The 16025-nt window shown below is 36.7% G+C and overlaps 1 protein-coding gene across 1 annotated transcript in view; it reads right to left on the bottom strand.

Moving 5' to 3' along the window:
• Positions 1-14987, bottom strand: part of LOC306878263 (clathrin coat assembly protein AP180-like) — a gene marked incomplete at its 5' end in the record, with an annotated part of 45192 nt that extends 30205 nt beyond the window's left edge. Inside the window, 2 exons of the mRNA XM_079430498.1 lie at positions 804-946; positions 14858-14987. Coding sequence (XP_079286624.1) covers positions 804-946; positions 14858-14987 — 273 coding nt within the window. The remainder of the gene's footprint in view (positions 1-803; positions 947-14857) is intronic.
• Between the last annotated feature and the right edge of the window lie 1038 nt (positions 14988-16025).

Here is a 16025-nt window from a genome sequence, read left to right on the forward strand (position 1 = left end):
TCCTGATTACATTCCCTGTTTATAAGTCCTGTGTTCTTCCCCGGTCTTTTGTTCGCTGTTATATGTAATTTGTGTGCTGTATGTCTCCGACGCTCTCTGTGTTCAAGCGATTGGATTAATAAATACTGTTTGTTGGAAGTATTCCTTGTCTGCTCGTTCCCGTGCTCCAGTGCGGCGTGACACTTATTTAATGTTGATTCCAAAATTTACCAATACATTATTAAAATCTAAAAGTTGTATTTATTAATGTTATTTAATGGACTTGAGCTGACATGGACTAACAATGAACAGCTGTAGGTTTATTAACTAACATTAACAAAGATGAATAAATACTGTAACAAATGTATTGTTAGTTAATGTTAGTTAAGCATGAAATATATTAAACAAATGGAACCTTGTTGTAAAGTGTTACCGAAATTTCTTATGCTTACCGAGGTTGCATTTAGTTGATCAAAATATTGTAAAAACAGTAATTTGTTGATTTGTTGTGCAAGTAATTTTTTATATTATTATCAATTAAAATAGTTGTGCTGCTTAATATTTTTTGTGGAATTGGTAAAAAATTAGCATTAGTTTGAATGATAAAACTACTGCTAGAGAGGTCGCGTATATTGGACTTATGAGTCCACACACAGTCTCCATCTCAGCATATACACCACAAACATCTATCCGTTAACTTACCATGCCAGACGTTTTGTCTTTATAATAATTATTACTTTCATTCAAAATATCAGGACATTGCCTTTAGTCTTGTTTAAGTATCATGTTAATAATATTACAGAAATCAATTGCTTGCTTCTCACCTCATTGCCATGAACCATCAGGTGGTGAGTGGTGACCAAAGCCTTGAAGACCACAATCCAGCTGGCATTGCCTGCTCTCTCAAACAGGGTATCAGCCATCTGGGGAATATTGACATTGGACTCCTGGGTTGCCTGGATCAAGTCTGTGAGTGAATATGAAATAGAAAGTTCAGAGCTCATGTAGATCTTTAAAGCTTTAACACATTTAACAGTTCCTCCTGTATTATGGCATTCTGGGTAAAAACAGCAGGCACATCACATACCAGAACATCAGGGTAAGAGTAACACACAGGAACCAGTGCTAGTCAGTGTTGTCCTGCATTCAGTTTCAGTCTGTTTCTGAACTGTGCTTAGCATGCTAGTATATCAATCATATTATTAAAAGACATCTAGGGTCAGAAGGCCAAATCTTGAGAGTGTTCACAACTTTAAGTCATTATTATTTAAATTCTTAATGTAGTTATGGCATATAGTATCCATAAAGAGCAGCTTAGGCCCAATAATGCAGATACGAAAGGAACAGAACAGGTTATTAATATTACAATGCTGTCATAACATTGAATAATGCAGTGTAATGGGAACTCTGCGGTGCACCAGTGCATGAAAAAATGGCTCATTCTGACATTCAATGTGACATCTGACAATGCAGCAAAATATGTTAAAGGGGAGCAATAAACAGACAAGGAGGATGTAGAATAGAATAGAAGTGAAGTAGAATAAATAGATAAACAAACACAGACAGCTAGATAGATAGACAGGCAGACAGCTGGAGAGATAGATGGATAGACCAATAGTCAGATAGTTAGATCATCACAGATAGTAGAAGGTTAGACAGTTAGACAGACAGACCAATAGATAGTTAGACTGTCAGGCAGAAAGATAATTGGTTAGATATTTAACAAACAGAGTAGTTAGAGAGAATGTTAGATATGCAGATAGTTAGTTAGATACTAATAGTTAGAAAGACAGAGAGTTAGACATAGTCAGGTATAGATGGTTAAACAGACAGACAGCTACATTTTCAAACAGAAAGAGATATTTTCAGACAGATAGTTAGAAAGTTAGACAGACAGATGCAGTAGACAGACCGACCAGTAAACAGATAGAAGGACCAAGAAGGAGAATGACAAGACAGAGAGAAGGAGAATGTTGAAAAGTTAGACAGATGGCTAGACAGACATAGGCCTATAGTTAGATACACTGTTAAACAGATAGTTAGACACAGATAAGCAGATTTTTTATTTCCCAGTGCTTCTCTTTTTCTTTCTATCGCACCTTCACTACAGGAGGACACACACACACACACACACACAGATTTCTATCAGTATCTGTCTCTAAGGAGATCATGACAAAACAGCCTGCTCTCCTCCTACAGACCACACATCCGCCATGCATCCTTCATCATTAACTACACATCACAACACATATCCTGAAACCACAGCAGTGTCTGGATTCAAACATTATTTTTACATACTGTACTGTAACAGAGTCTCAATAATTCTGATAACGTTTAATATTATTATTATCCAATTAAGAGACTATGATGTATATTTCACAACGGAACAACTTGCAGGCTCTCCTTTCATCACATAAGAAATGATATATTATTTATTGGCGAAATAGGGTAGAAAAACACCAGGGGGCTGTGGGATGCAGTCACCTTGATTGAAAGAGGATGGGTACGCACACACTGATGAGATTACATAATCACAGAGACCACAATAATAGACCATTCTCTAAAAGGCTTAAAATTTAACATCACCCTGGTTTGGCACCTTAAAACACATCAACACAGCCTGAAGGGATAATATGGGAGGTCAGAACCACCTTCATATGTCACCTGAACTAAAAAAAAAAACCCTAGTGGTACCCTAGTTCTTTTTCTCATGATATTACAGATACCTCAGGCCATTGTATTCATATGGTGATTTTTTACACTGCCATTCAAAAGTTTGGGGATTGTTTTTTGGGGATAACTTTATCAAATAATACTCTTTTCAACATTAATAATAATACTAAGAAAAATTCTTGAGCACCAAATCAAGCAAGTTAGTATAATTTCTGAAGGATCATGTGACACTGAAGACCGGAGTAATGGCTGCTGAAAATTCAGCCTCACAGGAATAAATTGCATTTTAAATATATTAAAATAGAAAACATTTAAATGGAGTGACAATATTTACTGTGTCAGCATTAACAATATTAATGTTTTATAGTATTTTTGATCAGTTAAATGCAGCCTTGGTGAGCAAAAGAGCTTTCTTTCAAAAACATTAAATAATATCTTACACCAGTCCCTAAATTTTGAACAGTAGTGTATATTCCTTCATATCATTTTCAGTACCCAGTGCCTTCTGCTACTAATGATACAATAAACCCAATGACTTCTTAAAGAGTTTGGTAAGGTTTGTTTAGCCTTATACACTTTGTAAGACGTTAAGTTTTTTTTTTTTGTCTGAATAATTGAAATTGCTCGATGCAGAGAAGCAGCCAACAGGAGCATGTTTTGTACTTGAAGCCTGCACAAGGGAATTATAAAGCCTGTGCCTAAAACAAATTACAAACTCGTATGAGTCATACTGTAATAAAAGTTAGAGTTTTGTGCAGTAGTATTTCAAAGGACACAGTATCTCTGACTTAGCCTGCGCTTCCTAAATTATTTACGAAGACAGATAAAAAGTTGGGTGTGGAGAATCAGTAGTACAGTCAGATATGAAACATCTCACGGTTCTCACTTAACAGATGGCAGGAATGCTTACACATGCGCAAAATCCTAAAAAAACAGGCAAACAGATAAACACCTTGCTAAGCTGAAGTGCTTCACACAAGTCACACTGTAAATGCAGTGAGAAGCAGCTGCACTGCCAGCTCATATAGCAGACTGAAAAACTACCCTGCAGCCTCATGGCCTCTGAGCTCCCCAACTATTATCGACCATCAGCTTGGCCCACAGGCCACTTTCCCTGTTCAATAAGAGGGGCAAATTAGCCACACACACACTTTTGTTTTTCTATCATAGCGGGACTTTCTAGTGACTTCTATTGTTTTATATTGAGCTTTAGATATTTTCTAAACCTTTTGACCTTTGTAACTGAAGTCAAAGTCAATATGCAAAGCCTGCCCTACTTCTGCTAAAATGTGTGTGTGTGTGTGTGTGTGTGTGCCCACATATATTTTATATTTGAAGAATGTGAAATATATTTTTTGCCATAAAAAATATTTTCTTAATACCATAAATGATTATTCGCAATTACTACATCTCAATTATCAGGAGAAATATATATATATTTTTTTAAATGCACTCACCAATAAAAACATGTTTCTGAATTTTTCTCCAATGTATAATAAATGCAATGCCTATATTTTTAGATGAAAGTCCATTTTAAATGTTTAATCATAACTGATTGTAATTTATTTCAAATAGTTTTAAGACATTTTATTTGTACCATTTTGAAAATTTGATTCCCAATTTAGGCCAAACCTGACCCCCCCCCATACATATTAAATATTTATATATTTAGTCATATAAGTCACCATTAGTAACAGAGAAAGCTAGAACATGCACTTCAGACATTCAATTAACCTTCAGGTATCATTACACAAACATTCACCCAGACTGTAAAGGCCATTGTGGATTAATTGCATCATGCATTTATGCACGCTGAGATAACTTTTACAAACTAGGCACCAACATTGCGTAGGTATCATGCCATGTGTTAAAATGCACAGAGCGGTCCATCACCGAGCCAGTAATTTTCACTCTTCTAAAGACATGAGTAGGAGGGGAGACAGACATGCCTAAACCGCCTGTTTCCCTGGCAACCGCAGCACTTAGTCTGGTGTCGGGAAGCCAAGTCTCCTTTGTTGAATATTAAGACACGGCAACATTTAATTAAGCAATGTACACAGCCATGGAGCGAGACAAGAGGCCCGTTAAAAGCCAGTTAACAGTGAGTGTCCTCCTAATAGAATAGCTAAAGCCACTTCCACTTGATCTAGCAGCATGTGTACAGACCGCTCTAATCGGGGTTGTGACTCAACACACAGCATTATGCACAAATGCTCTTGAACTTGATAAAAACACTTTAGTTTGAAGCGCAAACCAATCAATGGGTGCATGGTTGACATTTAATCATTAAAAGATCATAAAGATATTAATATAATTTACATTATTTTGCACTAGGATTTTAAGTACTGCTCAGCCATTTCAGTGAATTACAAATCTTAATGTGATATTGTGATAATGGGATAGCCTTCTGAGCATTGCTCATTCATTTTAGTGAATTACCAACACTACATAACAAATCTGATATCTTTAACATGATCAATTTAGGGCTATTTTACTTAATTATAGCAAGCAGAACTACAAGACTAAACCAAGAAAATGATCAATAAATTGATAACAACTTACATAACTTAGCTATTTAAACAAGTAAACACTATATAAAAAGTTTGCACACACACACACACATATATATACAGTGCCTTGCAAATGTATTAATACCCCTTCATTTTTTTCACATTTTTTTGTTTCTGCCTTATGTTAAACTGCTTTAAATTACTTTTTTTCCACATCACTCCATACACCATATTGACAAAGCAAAAACAGAATTGTCACAACTTCGTAAATTATTAATAAATAAAACTGAAATAAGTACATTGCATAAGTATTCATACCATTATCTAAATATTTAGCTGAAGCACCTTTACAGTCTGGAGCTTTTTGTTTGATGCGACAAGCTTTGATCATCATCATTTGGCAATGACCTACCATTCTTCTCCTCACCTCTTCACCTCTCGAGCTCTGTCAGGTTGGATGGGTGCAGATGCACATTTTCAGGTTTCTCCAGAAATATTTGATTGGGTTCAATCCCAGGTTCTGGCTGGGCCACTCAAGGACATTCACAGAGTTGTCTATAAGCCACTCTTGCTGTGTGCTTAGGGTCAGTCCTGTTGAAAGGTGAACCTTCGGCCCGGTCTGAGGCTCTGAATGCTCTGAACTAGTGTTGTCACGATACTGGAATTTCTAACTTCGATACGATACCTTGAAAAATATCGATACTCGATACCATTTTCGATACCACGGTGAAAAAAACTGCCACAATATTAAGGGGGTATTTTTTTAATTTAAAGATAAATATAACAAGTCGAGAACATGCGGTATATTTTACATGAACAAAAAAAATGTCTTGAGGTACTGCATTTGTTGATTTATTTATTAATCTTTTATTAATCTTAGTTAAATGTTAATTGAAACTAATGTTTACTAATACATGTACTAATTAAAATCCAAAGTTCTATTTGTTGATATTCTCATTTGCTTCATAACCAAAATATTTCCAGATATAGGGCCCTATGAAATCCGTTTTATTTTTCCCCAAATTCCGTTTTATTTTTTTCTACATTCAATTTTTTCCATTTTAATTTTTCTGGATTCCGTTTTTTTCCGTTTTAATGTTTCTGGACTCTTTTTTTTAATGGTCAAATTAAATGCTATTAATCTAAAAACATGTCTAATTAATTAAAATCATGAAAATTATACAATTTAACATTTAATTTATTAAAAGTGTAACAAAAATGACACATTTAGGGCCATATGAAATGTTTTATTTTTTTCTCACCTTATGTTTTATTGTTACCAAATTCTGTGTTTTAGCATGTCTATTATTTGAATGCATACAAACTATTTTTATTTATTCTTACAGTAGCCTTATGAAATGTGTTTTCCCCCTCAGAAATTCTGTGTTGTGTATTTAAATTTTACTGGATATCAGATGAAGGCATAAAACAATTTTAATTAATTTATATCTGAATTAATGAAAATTAAACATTTACATTTTTGGCAAATGAAGGGGATTTACTATTAAAATTAAAATATTTTGTGATTATTTCTTTAAAAAAATGAACAGTAGTAGTAAGTAGTAGTATTATGTACATTCTACTAAATAATAGTAATATAGCCTATTTCTGGCACACGGTCTTTAATAGGCTAAGTTAAACCGAACTTTTATTTTGACGGGTTGCCGTGAATACTTCTAAAGTTCTGTGTGTGTATGATATGATGCTAGTTTTACTCAAATTAAATGGTAAAATGATGGTAAAGTGCCTTTCAGATCAGTTCTGGAGATATTGTTGATGTATTTATGTCCTCATTGAGACGGCAGACTGAAATCACCGCGAGCGCCACATTAGTAAACAAAACCGCAGGTGCAGCACATTCACACAGAAACGCGCAGAACATGCAGGATTCATATTTAAATCGACTTTTGCAGCTTAATATTTACAGATACTAGTCCATATCGCGATTTGATTTAAGTGTAATGACCTACTTTTGATTAATTCATCCAAACTTTGACAAATTCCGTGACATTCCGCGTTAAACTGTAAATTCCGTTTTTATGACTGGATTCCGTGGCGTTCTCTGCATCGCGGAGATCATAGATCCCTACAGATAGCGCTCCTGCTGTGTTCTTTAACAACCAGAGCAGTCATCTTTCTATTCACTTCACTTTTGCTATTTAACCAGAGCGAAGGAGACGAGTGCGGTCACGTGTGGTGCTTGTCCACGCGCCTTTGGAGAGAAGTGAAAGTGACAGCTCGGCTAGTATCGGTGTATCGATACTTCGGGAAATTAATATTGGTACCGTTCAGATATTTCAGTATCGATATTTATCGAAATATCGATATTTTTGACAACACTACTCTGAACTAGGTTTTCTTCAAGGCTATCTCAATCTTTTGGTGCATTAAGCTTTTCTTCTACTCTGATGAGTCCCTCAGTCCCGCCACTGAAAGACAGCCCCACAGCATGAGGCTACTACCAGCACACTTTACTTTTGGGATGGTACTCTGACTGCAGGTGATGAGGAGAGCTGGTTTCCTTCAAACATGCTGCTTGGAATTGAGGTTCATCAGACCAGAGAATCTTGTTTCTCAGAGACCGAGGGTCCTTTAGGTACTTTTTGCCAATTCCAAGTGTTTTCATGCGTCTTCACTGAAGAGAGGATTGAGTTTGGCCACACCCACATAAAGCCCAGATCGGTGGAGTGTTGCAGCGATGTTTGTGCTTCTGTGGATTTCTCCTCTCTCCACATATGATCATGGAGCTCAACTAGAGTGACCATCAGGTTTCTTAGTGACCACAACAAAACAAAACATGAAAAAAAGGAAGGCGTATGAATAATTTCGAAAGGCACTGTATTTAGTACATTGACACTGCATTTCAAATTAAATTTTTTTTTTATTTAATAAAACATTCTGTTATCCATAAATCATTTGACTATCTATAGCTAAAGCAACCTGACCACAGGACTGAACTAACGTTTAAAGGTAAAAACTGCAATTTTACTTTTTACAGAGTTCTTGGTTGAACAAAAAAAGTTTGTCAAACAATATGGTGTCTCTTTCCACTTTCTTCCCCGGGTGTGTTTTCACAGTGTGTGTGTTTGTTCAGTACTCACTGCTGTGTGTGTGCACTTGGATGGGTAAAATACAGAGCACAAATTCCTAGTATGGGTCACCATACTTGGCCACACGTCACGTCCTATAGTACATTCTAGGCCTCATTAGTGAAGTGAAGTGAAGTGAAGTGACATACTGCCAAGTATGGTGACCCATACTCGGAATTCGTGCTCTGCATTTAACCCATCCAACGTGCACACACAGCAGTGAACACACACACACACCGTGAACACACACCCAGAGCAGTGGGCAGCCATTTATGCTGCTGCTCCCGGGGAGCAGTTGGGGGTTCGGTGCCTTGCTCAAGGGCACCTCAGTCGTGGTATTGAGCGTGGAGAGAGCGCTGGACATTCACTCCCCCCACCTACAATCCCTGCCGGCCCGAGACTCGAACCCGCAACCTTTGGATTACGAGTCCGACTCTCTAACCATTAGGCCACGACTTCCCCGTTTCCTGTGTTTATTGTCGTGTTCATGGATTTACCTATAAGAATTAATTATAAAACAACAACTCCCCAATCAATACCTGGTTACACTAATGTGACTAATGCTAGAAACAGGACCAGGGAAATGTGTGGACTAAAAATACACAAGAGCAAACCTGATAAAACAACTGAACAGGAACCGATCACAGGCCATGAAATTTCAAAATAAAAGACACGACATGTGAACACAATAAAGATACAAAAAACTGTATACTAATACTCTGAAGAGAGAAAGATTGATATCCTAATAATTCAGATAATGCTGCAACAGTGATATTTCAAACGAACAGACTTGCTCTGCATCTGGGTGTGTTTCTGACTAGCTTTGAGTTCAGTTACTCACAAAGATTGTAAATGTATGTGAAATGGCTGTGTAGGGGCATTCTTTGTTAGTGAAAGTGTGTGTCTCCCAGAAGTACATTTTCTATTGTTATGAAATATTGTAAAAGCCTGTTCTGAGTTTATCATTTCACAGAATGCTTTTGTAGTATATGCTATCAATGAAATCTCAAACCTGCACAGTGACTGAGCACCAAATAATAAGTTTCATACTAATTAGCATGCTAAGTTGTGTTATGCTTTCCAAGCAGCCTTGTATTACAGTGGTTACATCAGACCATAAATAACCTGGCTATGGTGTAATTATCATAAGTTGTTGTACACAAGTTTTGACATGTTTGTATATCTTTACCAAAATTCCTCATAATGCTAAATGCTTGTTTTTATTGAAATGACAGTTTCTCCATGTCCATTCTGCAGGGCTATGCAAACTGATGATCATACTGGAATGAATATTGGTTTTAAAGTAGAGCGTTTAAGTAAAATGAGAGCTGAATATGTGTGTTTCGAGAACAAAAACAGCCATATTCCGCTGCACATGAATGAAGCCTGAAAAGCACTATTTATTTATAGTCCTCTCCCTGGAGCAAAACAACTGAGAGACTTCCTCACTGGAAAGCAGCATGGCAACATAGCATCCAAGAAGAAACCAATGTAAACCAGTCTGTACAGGAGAATATCTTCCTCTCTGTAGTGCAGATGTGAGTATATATCATGTTTCAATCATATATTAGCATGATTAAAGTAATAGTAAGAAAACTTGGCAATTTGACCATTTTTTTCCTGCTCAAGGAAATATTTTAACATTTTACAAATATTTAAGTAAATCACCCTTAACTTCCAGCATGACTACAAAACAATTTGCTAATAATATTGAAAAACAGTCTAATGCCTAAATACATTTAGAGTACATATCCCAATAGTTTACTATAAGACTTTAATTTTGCTTAATGTGTTTAAGTGCGATTAAATTAAAACATTTTTGCTGTAAAATCAATATGAATCCCATTTATTATTCTTAATGGATAAATTCAAGCCTCACCCTAGATTTTTTCTATAAAAGAATAAAATGAAAATATAATGTCACTTTTGCTACAAAAAAAAGTATTTTTTTTTATCTTCTCTCCAAAAAGATGTTATCAGACTGATCTGTGACTCAAAATGTCTTTTTGGTGAAAATATTTAAGGCCATTTCTATGGAGCAAATGTGTTTCAAAATTAGGTTTTAATTTTGTTTATACACGTTTTGTGCACAGTGCACCTATATTTAGGGATGCACCAATATTATTAGAAGCTGGCCAACACAGATTAGGTGATAGTTAATTTCATGTTATAGCTAACAACCGATATATGGACAATATAAACTATATTATTTTGTCTACATAAATAAACAAAAAAATCATTTAAATACTACAAGTCACAACATTATAATGTGCAGAATGAAAATGCATTTTCAATTTGAGATGTGCTTAAAACAGAGTTATTGAATTTAGTTTTTAAAGATACTTTTTTAAGCGAGTATTAGATAATAGCAGAGGTAATCTAAATTTTAAAAAGAGGGAATAAAATCCAATAAATTTAAATCTTTAATACCAGCTGATAACTGATATGGTATTATATTTTGAATGTGTGTAACACTAAAATATGTGTTTCTCTGCAATGAGTCACTTTATGCAAGCAAAATGGGTTGTAAACACATTTCATGTTGACTGAAGCATCTGACATCAGATAAACATAAATGCACTATTATAATCACAGTGCTCTATTTTACCTCTCCAGACTAATCTGTAGTCCCTTGACCCATTCTAACCCCCTTCCCTATTGAAAAACCTAATCTCACTCTCCAGCATGACACATAAAATCTCAGTCAGTTTGACTTCTCCTCCAATGTGAGAATCAGTACCATTCTATGAGGCCTAATCTCCCGGTCAAGATCCCCGCACCCTGCTCTGTCTCTTAAAGGCTCCTGGGGGCCCGGCTGTCAGATTACACAGGAAACACATCTCGTTTTGCATTATTCATGGAACAGCGGTGTACTAACAGCACCCATTGATGCCATGTACACGACTGCCAGTGTGATTTTAGCCTGATTAACCGGGCGACAAATTTAGCACTTTCACCACTAAGCAAACAGCACTGCAAACATCTGCGTGATGAATGGACAGAAGAGCATCTCTCTCTCTACACTCAAGTGCAACTATGTGCACGTGCTTGTACGAAATCATAAATGACTCATTTTGGAGTTTTAAATTAGCATGCACAATGACTAATGCACAATGAATAAGGCTCCAAGGATGCAATGACCTCTAAGTCAGCTGTGTGGGGGGAAGGGGGCTGGAAAAAAATGGGACTTGGCAGAATAGAAGAATAGAAGGAGGTGTTCGTTTGGTTTGCGATGGGGGTGTCCCTGTCCAGGGTGCTGAAAGCACTCTACTATGCTTTGTTGTGATTGGCTGAAAGCTGCATTTTAATACTGTGACATCACATCACTGCTGATTTCTCTTGCTGAGTGATATCAGTGCAGCACCAGCTTTCACTCTTTTACTTTCACACACTGCAGAGAGAGTATCGCCAACGTTGCACCATTTGATTATTAGTTGCTGAAAGACATGGACAGAAAGAGAAAGCTAGAGCGACACAGACAGGAAGAGATAAAGAGAAAGACAAAGAGCAGTACAGAGCGAGACTGATTCACAGAGACACACTGAAAAATTAATCTTAGCCAGGATGCATTATTCTCTCTTGAGTAATGTGGTGAGTTTAATGTATTTCGTAAGCTAATGTAAATGTTACACTGATTAAGCTTTAAGAGAAGCTCTTTAAATCAGCAATTTGTCATTGGTTGAAATGACACACTGGTGGCCTCAATAGCCTCTTCATTTTTCTTGTGAAACTCAGATTAATGATTTCCTTCTCCTTTAGTCCCTCTCGTCTAGCAGAGAGTCAGTCATATATCTCCTTAGGGTTATTAGACAAAATTAATCTTTATCATTATACCGTTGATGTTTGAAACTCAAGTGTAAGTTTGAGCTTGACACCCTGCCCAGTTTGTCTGGACCCATATGGCCATTCTACCTTCAGTCTCCACAAATAGTATCAACAAGAATGAACCAGATGCCTATGAATATTTTTCATTCCTTGATTGGCTTTGAATCATTCACTCAATTGTCATTCACAAATATTGATTCAGGTCTGAAACACAGCTACTGCGTTGCGCAACAGTTCTGTTGGGCTTCCTTTGAAACTATTTTCTTTGGTGGAGCAAAAACATAAATAAATTGCCAGTACTGGCAGTAAGTTACTGGCACTAATACTCAATATTACGGTAACTCCTTGTTTTAACTTTATACAAAATAGTGGTTATTATCCAGCAATGTTTTATTCACATTCACAAGTACTGGGACATTTTCTGTTTGGCTAAAATAGTTTTTAGGCTCTATCACATTAGAGATTTTTTTCTGGCCAAAAAAATCAGTTGTTTTCAATAGTGTAGCGATATAAGCACAGCTTGTCAATTTCTAACAGCTTTCTGTTCCTGAACATGCTAAATATGAATGACCAATTAAAAATGTTAAATTGAAATTTTTTTATCCTCATGTGAAATTCACAATCAAATGGATTCCTATTGAAATGACTGGATTTCGTCCAATCGAACAGCGGTATTGAGTAGAATATCTATAGTTAATGTAATGATCTACACCTGTGGTTACTGCTAGGATACCTGTGTGAACATTTACTTCATATATCTACTAAAATCACCTTAGCACCAGTTGGTAAGACATAATTGCAAAAATAGTTGAGAAAAGTGAAGTTAGTTCTGAGAAAAGCTCTAGCATCATTTGTTTGCAGATGCAAGTTGGTTTGATATTTCATTATCTAATGCAATGATACAAAGACATAGTGTCAGTCACATACTGTTTCACTGCTACTGCTGCTTCTGGTGTCCTTTAATGAGGCAGACAGTTCCAAACACAGACCTGATATAATGAAGCCTTTAGTATGCCTAAGATATGTTGAAATAAACATCTGTGTAGTTTCCCCTGTCACTTGACATACAACTAAGACAATAAACTGCTTAAACAGCCAAGGGAGGGTTTGGAAACCTCAGAAATTAGGTAAAACAAAATGTGTCTCTATGTGCACCAATTCAGCAGCACAATCCACCCAGCAGGTCTGGCCCTCCATGCCTGATTCCATTCAGTTGAAATGAGTATATGTAGCAAAATATATTTATATATCAAAATATTAAAGAATTACAAAGTACACGCAAAATAAAAAAAAATCAAGATAAGCCATATTATGGTACTGAAATGAGTGTGCATTACAAAATGGGAGGTGAACTAATGAGTCAGCACATTAAAGAGATTGCTGGCACACTGACTGAATGCTGAATGGTGCATTCAAAATAATACTGAACAGTTTTAAACTATTAATAAACTGAATAAATATTCAGCACCGGAAGATCACATGGATGGAAAGCAAGGAAAAAAAGCTTTCAACCATGTGATTTTGTCCTGATCCACACAGTTTAATTGCTTATCTCTGGTTTAATTGACGTGTTCTGATTACCCATGCTCCTCTGAGACAGATGTGGGTGTGTCACAGTGCTTAGGAGCTTGGGACACCTGCCACAAACGGAGACCTTTTGTGATGCCGATCAGGACTGTTTGAAAGCCATTGATTTAACACAATGTACCATATTTCAAAGAGAAAGTGCTCAAATTTCAACACGAGCCCATTTGAAAACCTTTGTATGATCTTTACTTTAAATATTACATGCACTTTAATACACAACTCTTGTTGAATTTGGCAGATTGTTTGTCGGTTTTGTGTCTACTGCGGACAAGATTTGGGTAAATAACGTGCATATTTTTCAATCTGTAAGATTCTTTTACCAGACACATGATAAGACTGAGTTTTACACTTCAATCAAATTTCAAAGGGGTCAAACGTAAGTATCAAATGCTCCACTTAATGTTCATCTTTGACCTGAATGGGGAATGTATAATTCAGCAGGGGTGAATCTGAGAGGCAATGAAAGTGCACAGGGGCTGCCGAAACCATTCCAGGCCACATGCTGCTGGAGGTTGATTATTTTGGCCTTTGAGTGCACTTCCTATCATGCTATCAACACTGAGTACACTTACAGTAAACTTACAGTTAGTAGACAAAAGGTTCTAGAGTATGTTGTTAGATACCTTGGCATTACGCAATCCTCTCTATATTGTACATGATAGATAGATAGATAGATAGATAGATAGATAGATAGATAGATAGATAGATAGATAGATAGATAGATAGATAGTGGTAATATGTATATATCACTTACAGAATGTCAGATAGATGATAGGCGTAATTTGCAATATGAATGCACATGAAAACGCACTCACAGCAAATAAATGACTTGCCAAACAAATTACTTGGAAGAGTGAGATAAATAGTCTGTTTTCTTTCCAGGCCATACAGTGGAAGGAAGCCATGTTCTCTGTTCATTCTGGTGTCTCTCTGCTCAGTGACAGACACACTGTGAAATGAGGGCCCATTAGTCACAGAGCAATCCCCATCCCACAATACTGACATTAAAACAGCACCCTTATGCCTTTGTAATCGATTCAGTGGTATCTGATGACCTTTGAGGAGCCATTGCATTAACATGACGGGCAGATAAACCAATAATATGTGTATAGGTGACCAGACCCATAGTGTAGGTATATTTGATAGGCATCAACAAGGCAAAGAAAGGTGCAATCTTAACCTGAACCCACTTACATTCGAGATGTTTCTTTTTAGGTGCCATCACCTCATGCGTGGTCGCTTTACACACCGCACGAGCCACTTCGGATCCCGTGAGGCTGTACTGCGCCGCGGCGATGCGGTCCGTCAAAGTCTGACCCGACATCTTCCTTCTCTCGCGGATTCAAACGCCCTTATTTCCGTGTAAAGAGACTCGTCGAGTTGTTCCAAAGCGTCCACAAGGATGAGGCCCTTTAAAATGGATTCTCGAGCACAATTTGCGATATTAATATAATTTAATTGACATCAAGACCAATCTGAGATGAAGTCTTTATCATTGATAATGAGCAACGGACATATTTAAGGCAATACTAGAACATACAGAGAGACACTCTGTGTTTACTACAATATAATATAAATTTCAGGTCAACGCCTGCGCCGTGTATTCGCCTCGTGGGGATGCGGGAGCATATAAGAAATGCGTAACGAGTATTTCAACCGCAAATAGTACTTTATAAAGAGTAAAAGGTGTGCATTAAGGTTATAAAATAAAATTTTATGAAGTCCTAAAAGATATTCCTCGTTATTTGCGCGAAGAGGATGTTACGATGATGCTCAACCAGTCGTCCTTCTCTCCTCCTCCAGATCAAGGATTAATCTTCCTGACAAACCCCGCTGGATGTGCAGTCACCCAAACCTTCAAACGGCTTGCGTTGTTCTCCTCATCTCTAAAAAACGCTCACCCCGTGGCTATGTCCAGTTTCAGACAATTTCTCAACAAGGAGGATGAAACGCAGCGATAACGGGAAGCCGTGGTCCCTGCTGGACTCAATATTTATTTATTTGTGCTATCACTCCGCCCCCACGCATGAGTCAGGTCACCCGTCATTAAAAACCCACATTGCGTTTTACTATATGCGCCCAATGTAATGTGCTTTTTAATGCTATGGAGGGAATTTTGATTCATCTTAGAGCCTCGAATCTTTTCCGTCAGTTCACCCAAAAGATTAGTTCAGTGGCTACAAAGATTATGAATTTCATTATCAAGTTTATCATCTGTTTGGTGTGACTTTTATTACGCTATATATAAAACAACTACAAAATGTCAAGAATAAATAAAATAAATGGATTTTTTTATTTATTTAAATAAAGTACTGCACCTTTAAAATGATGCAATTGTTGTACTGTCTCAATTTACACATTC

The sequence above is a fragment of the Barbus barbus genome (genome assembly GCF_936440315.1).
Source record: "Barbus barbus genome assembly, chromosome: 12".
Lineage (NCBI taxonomy): Eukaryota > Metazoa > Chordata > Actinopteri > Cypriniformes > Cyprinidae > Barbus > Barbus barbus.